Below are 6,749 nucleotides of genomic sequence, written 5' to 3' on the forward strand. Positions count from 1 at the left end.
CATATATATATACATACATACAACAGGCAAAAACGTTACTGGAAATAGGAAAGGACCGCCCTTTTTTCCAGAACAATCTGGAATATCCTGGCTACAGGGGGCTTTACAACTCCAGCACACATTCTTATGTAATGAATATAAATCTGAATGATCCCATTCTTCCCCAAAGTGAATAAATGATATTAATTGATGCTTATTAGATGTATTTCCCTTACACCGAATCTTTTCGTCCCGCCCTGCATTTCCGGAAATAATAATAATATACACGCACCGCCCCAGCCCCTCGCACAATGTAATAGGTCCACAAATTTCCTATCGTTAGACAAAAAAAAAAAACCCTTAAACTTCATAGGAACGCCACAGCTTTATTAAGAAAATGGTAACGTATGTGGAAGAACTCCCCAGCTAACGCAGCCTTTGCCATTCCATGTATGGCTTCCACTTCCTTTACGTATGCTTGCGTAACGTGAGGGGCGGGGTTTATATAAACGCCTAGTGCTTTGCCTAGTGCTAGTTCTTTCATTCTCTCTGAGCTGCTGAGAGACGCAAGGTCGAAAGGAGCGGCGCCATTTTGTTTTTTTTTCCCGTGCCCACTTCATACAAGATGATGCGCCAGTCGGTCATTGCCAAGCAGCGTACCTCTGCGGGCTTCCTCATCCCCTGCCAGTTCTACTGCTCGGGTGGCGGCGGCGGGAACGCCTCAGAGAAGGCAGTGAATGACCGAGGGGCTTCTCCGTGGGACGCCGATATGGAGGCGCATAGGGATAAGCTGGACAGGCCGCAGCTGAATGGCTTCGGGTTTAACAGTGGGGGGAGCCTTACTGCCTCCCAGGAGGGAGAATTGGATGAGGATATTGATGGCGGCTCCCAGGGTTCTAGCTCCCCCCCGGACAGCCCTGTGTGCCCGAAGGATGGATTATATATGGACACCCAGCAGCTCATCCTGGCTTTCTTCCGGGGATACTGCGGGGAGGAAACCAGCGGCTTAAAGGCCTCCTTCCTCCTCCATCATGGCGCCCACCCCAAGGCCCTGGAGACCCTGCAGCGGGTCGGGGGAGACATTATAGAGAAGCACCATATGGCCTTTACTGGTGAGCATGACGCGGATATCCTTACTGTAATCAGCCGGGGGTTACTTGCACTACAACTCCCATCAGCTCCTGGCTTGGGAGGGACTGCTGGGAGATGTAGTTCAACGGCCACTTATGTGCTACGTGTTCAACCCCCTAATGGACGTACAACATCAGCTCGGAAGGGTTTCCTTATGGCAAGGCTTAACACAAGGCCATGGATGGTAGAATGCTTTTGTGCTGAGGGGTTAAGTTCCCCTTTAAAACCGTTTCCTCTTTCGTGGTAGGCGCACCACCTGTCCCTGTGTGTATGGGCTGCTCTACACGCAGCTGTTGGGTCTAGCCCCCCCTCCCCTGCCTATGGGCTGCCTCTACCTGGGGGCTGTTGTGTATAGGGCTTGTTTATAGCTGCCATATCCTGCTCGGTTGGCTTTCTGCTTCTCTCAGATGTCTGTGCCAGGCCCTACATGCAAACCAGCCGCCTCTGTGCCCACATTGTGCCACACCTGGCAATTGTGTGCCATTGTTTCTGCTGTTGCCCCGCCGATCCCAGCACATATTGCTCCCACACTGTTTGCTCTCTGGGCTTCCTTATTGCTTTCATTTTCCCCTCTGCCAGTCGGCTGCGAAGGCCACCAGAGCTGATGTAGTTGCACAATGCAGCAGGGGCAGGCCCTTTAGTATTGCTTCTCTGGCCCAGTGAGTGTTAGTGGCCTGGCTATTATATTGCAGAATGGCAGGAGCAGGTCTGTTCTTGTGTAGCCCCCGGCTAGCTAACCTGCTGTTTTAATGCAAGTTTGGCCTTTGTTAGAACCACCATTACATCTGTGTTTCTCATTTCCTCTAGAGGTGTATACTAAGGTCAGTGAGTATGGCAGCTCCCACTTCTAAAGGTGGATAAGAGGCAGGTTGTACACAAGCCAAGTTATAACCTCCAAACTTAAACAATAAAATAGCTATATTTTATTGTTTAGGTTTGGAGGTTATAACTTGGCTTCATAAACCCGTATTGTTGGATACATAGAAATGGTCTGTAGGAGATGGCCCTAGCCAAGATGTTGCTGGGCTGCAGGAGCCATAATTCTTCATGTATTAAGGGTTCATGGAAGTTGTAGTGGAGCATCTTAGGGCCTGAGATTAGGCAGGATGCTAGTGACACCTCTGAGCAGAATGTATGATAGATCAAAAGGGCATTTGTAAAGGTTTTCCAAATAATGATGTTTCGTAGTGCCAATGGAAGGAGAGGTTTATGGGACTATAATACAGGGAGTAACTAGTACTGGTCATGGCTGAAATACTTGTTTGAGGTAGAAAGAGGATTGAATCACCTTATTAGTATAGTTCAGCCGTTCACTGCTCCCTTTGCCTCTGATTATTAAAGCCAGACTAACCCCCCTCTGTAGCTGGCTTGCTTTGTCTGGGGGTAAATCCTTTTCATGTTTTATGGCATTTAAAGTATTCAGTGTGTTAACTGAGAGCTTGCTGCAAAAACGGTTGCAATTGAATATACATTCAGTTTAAATATAATTGCAATTAATGGTAATGTTTGTATATGCCTTTCAGTTTTCTGGGTCTGATTAGAGCATTATAACCGGAATCTGGTTCCCTATAGATCTTTTAATTGTGTAGGCAGGGAGTAGAACGGCCACTCCTGTGCTTGCCACTAGGTGGCGCCTGTGCGCACACCAATAGCTTCCCCTCTGTGCTGTATTTTCAGATCTGTGTATTATAAACTTGCATTTATTTTTCCTTATTTCAGGCATGCTGCAAAGGTTGTCTATACATAGTAGAGAGGACTTGCAGAAACTTTCCGAAGTTCCCGCTTTGGTCTTTAATGATGGAGTTACAAACTGGGGCCGGATTGTTACCGTCATAAGCTTTGGTGCGTTTGTTGCAAAGCATCTAAAGAGCATAGACCTTGAAGACTGTATCATGGCTTTGGCGGAGCACTTCACACTATTCCTAATGACAAGCAAAAAAGACTGGATAATCCAGGAAAAGGGATGGGTGAGTATATTTTTCCTAAAGGGAAGTTGTGATAGGATCAAACAGCTCTTTGGCAAAGAATAGAAAGGGTTAATACCCAACTGAATTGGCTGCATAAAATGTTGCCTGGACGCCTAGTATGGTGTGTAGTTAAGGGTAAAAGTTTTCAGTTGTGGGCAAGTGTTTCCTGGTACTCCTGCAACTCTCTGCTGCAGTAAGGTCTTGCTTTATGGCAGGGATACTTAATCAGACCTACTGTCTTTAGCAAGGCACTAGTACCAGTTACCCTTTATCTAAGGGCTCACTTACTGCACTGCAAAACAGGAGTTGGTGCAAAATCAATGCATGATCTGAATAGGCTGATACTTGGGCCATTGTAGTTTGCTTTTTGGCATAGAGAGTTGAGTGCAGTCTGTTGCTCCTGGTGTACAAGTGCTAATTATAATCAATTTTTTTTTTAATAGGAGGGCTTTGTGGACTTTTTTCACATAGAAGACTATGAAAGTGGACTCAGAACTGTTTTGATGGCTTTCTCAAGTGTTGCGGTTCTTGGGGCTGGCTTGGCGTTCATGATCCGGTGAACTTTGCAATGTATGAACGCCGAAAGGATTTTAAATCTGCACTATAAAATGTTCTGCAATCTTTAACATCTCCTGAACGTGATTGTGGGACTGAAATTGGAAATAGAGAAGGCCAGAACCAAGGAGGCAGTACCACCGTTGGCTGCTTGTGCTGTCCCAAAATGAGTTTCTGAGAGAGTGGAAAAGACATTGCCAAGTCCCCTGGATTGACTGTGTCAAATACTTTTATTTTTTTCCCACAAATATAATATATTTTGAGTTATTTCTTAGACACTATCATGTACCTCCATGAAAAGAAATCACAGGGAAAGGCTTTGGGCTGGACTATGAGTAGGAAGTGGGCTTGGGGAACTGCAAGTTGGTCTTATGCTCTGACCAATAGACTCATGGGCTGTACAGACTGACTATACAGCACTTTGAGCTAATTGGTTGCAGTGTGTATGATGGGCCAGACATGGCTTGACATGGCAGCCTTCCTTTTCTAATCAAACAGCAGGAATGGGAAAGGCGCTACATCCCTCTTCAATTCCTCATTTTCAAACCGAAATGACCAACTTCCATCCTACATAATGATTGGTCAGGATCAGAAGGTTGCCGTACACGTACCAATAATAAGAATGTATTGCTAGGTGTATGGCAGCACTTTTGACAGGTTGGAACTTTAGTGTTAATGTTCCACCACCCATGAAGCTTGAGAGTGTAGCTCTCGGGCTTCCATGCAATTTCACTTTACTGCTTTGATGTCCTTAGTTAATATGCATTAAGGAATTGCTCAGCTCATGTCTTTCATTTTGAGTTCTTTTTGTGGAGGCTTGGTAGTTATCTATAAAGGGATGAAGTCTAATAGAAATTTGGGTGCTTCTACTTGGTAAATAGACTTTTCTTCCTGCATATTTATTGCGCTGGTTCCTGGTATGGTTTCATATTACGGGCCCTGGATCAGAGCCTGTACACCTTACTGCTTTATGGCATTACGCATAGCAGAATATTATCTTCAGTCCCTTTTTGAAAGTGGAGCAGTCATTACTATTCTCTGTTAGATATTTACTTTCACAAATTAGTGATTTTTCTGTTTCTAATGTTACTTTATTCACTTTTTTTTTTTTTTCTGGTCCTGGTGCAACCAAATCACATGGGTTTCTTTATTGACTGCAATTTTAAGTCAATTGAAGATGCACTAGAATGAAAAAATCATCTGAAAGCAGCAGTGATAAAGCTAATGTACAAATACTATGTGAAAGATTTATTTAAAAGTTGGTGTATTATGACAGTTACCATATCTCCAATTTGTTTGGTTTTTTTTTTGCCACCTCTACTGCCTACCAAAAAGTATTTGTGCAGCTATAAAACATGTAAATAATGTAACTTGTGTATATAGTTTTTCTTCCCCCTTTGCAGGTAGCCATTCATTTTAACATTTAAGTTTTTAGAATTGACTTTCGAATTTTCCCCTCAAGCTGATTCTCTGCCTACTAAACCTGGCTTAGAACTCACACAAGCAATCTTGCTGCATGTTCTGATTTCTCTCGTTCTAAATTGCTGCGTTGGTATCTATGCAACCTACACCCTGCATGTATGAAAGGTACTTACTGAAGTTCTAGTAGAACTTGAACACTCTCTTCTCCAAGAGGGACTCCCATCAACAAAGCAGCATCGTAGTACTGCAATATTGTCAATTTCCTGCAACAATGGGTACCATGGGTAATTTATTCTAATCAAAAGGAACGCGCTCTGGGATAAGGGGTTCCCCCACCTGTCTCCACTATCTTTCCAGTGATCCCTAGGATCCAGGCCTTTCTCTGCCGCTGTACTGGAACTATAGCTGTATTGACACAGGGCTTATGCAACTATTGCTTTTTTTTTTTAAAGTGTCAAGTTGCACATGTAACACTAGCCTTAACATTACTTTGATCTAATGGGGTAGAACCGAATGTGCAGGTAAAGATCTGCACTCTTCTTGCCTGTATGGAAATGGTATTCCTCTTTTGGGTGCAACAACAATTAGTTTGCAAATCAGAAAGCTAAAATGTAAGCATTGGCCTGTTGCCTACCCTATATTTTTATTGTGTAAATCTTAGTGCATTTTTTCTAGAAAGCTATAATGCTGCTTTCGATGTTTACAGTAAAATAAAACTATTTTTGGTTAAGACGCCTCTGTGTGAAACATGTAAGGCTTCAAAGTTATGGGTAATCAACGCTCTCAAACATTTGGATGCTAACCAGAGGAAATGACCTAAAAATTAACAAGTGAAACCTACATTATAATGTGTTTAGTTACTGGAACCCCTGATTACTGCTTGATTATGGTAGGTACTAGTGGGCTTTTCATGCTTAAGTGACTGGGAATGACTTGCAGCTGGCAGTTTTTATTGTCACCAAACTGCCATGCTGGTTCTCATGTATATACTTAGAATATCAGACACTTCAGATTCTAAAAAAACAAATTTGTTCTCATTGGAGGTTAATGGTCCCAGTGATTAAGATCTAATGTTCTTGTCACAGTATGTTAATGTTCTGCTGATTTAAATGCCCTGAGCCCTTCCCCATACACTCCCTTTGCTAAGTTTAGCTATGGAATGCGGAAAGTCTCCTCTCTGAGCTTTCCCAGCAGCTTTGTAGCAGTCGCCCTTTGTTTTTCTGCCTTCAGTTTCTGCGCCGTGTAAATGAACAGACTTGGAATATATTAAAATATAGCCGGCTTGGGGGCTTTGATGCTAGATGCTGTTACCATAACAGAGAGGCATTATGGGGGGGGGGGGGGGGGGGGTTTGTAGACCATGTAACACTTAGCTCTTGGTTTCACGTGTAATTTAGAGCCAGTCCAACTGGTTGGATAAGGTTTGTGCAATTACAAGGGTTTGGCTCCAGTTCCTTAATTTATATGGCGTTTCTTTAGAAGGGGAAACCCTTGTCTCAATATAAGTTAGACATGGATTGTAGACTTCACTAACCCAGACTTGGTGGGCTTAGTATCCCAATGGGAGTTAGGGCTCACAATAGGTGGGGATATGATACCTTTTCTGTTCCTGCTTTATAGCTTCTATCCATTTTACTTTCTTACCAGCCTGTTTTACACAAGATAAAGGGGGGGCTGGGTTAATTTGAGTTAAAT

At 43.4% G+C, this 6,749-nt stretch overlaps 1 protein-coding gene across 1 annotated transcript; it reads left to right on the forward strand.

Annotated features, from left to right (window-relative positions):
* Positions 1–506: 506 nt before the first annotated feature.
* Positions 507–5,784, forward strand: mcl1 (MCL1, BCL2 family apoptosis regulator). Its single transcript, XM_002935466.5, has 3 exons — positions 507–1,091; positions 2,830–3,077; positions 3,521–5,784. Exons 1-3 carry the CDS (start codon positions 605–607, stop codon positions 3,635–3,637), a joined length of 852 nt encoding a protein of 283 aa, XP_002935512.1. The 5' UTR covers positions 507–604; the 3' UTR covers positions 3,638–5,784.
* Positions 5,785–6,749: the final 965 nt, after the last annotated feature.

This window comes from Xenopus tropicalis, chromosome 8 (assembly GCF_000004195.4).
Source record: "Xenopus tropicalis strain Nigerian chromosome 8, UCB_Xtro_10.0, whole genome shotgun sequence".
Classification (NCBI taxonomy): Eukaryota; Metazoa; Chordata; class Amphibia; order Anura; family Pipidae; genus Xenopus; species Xenopus tropicalis.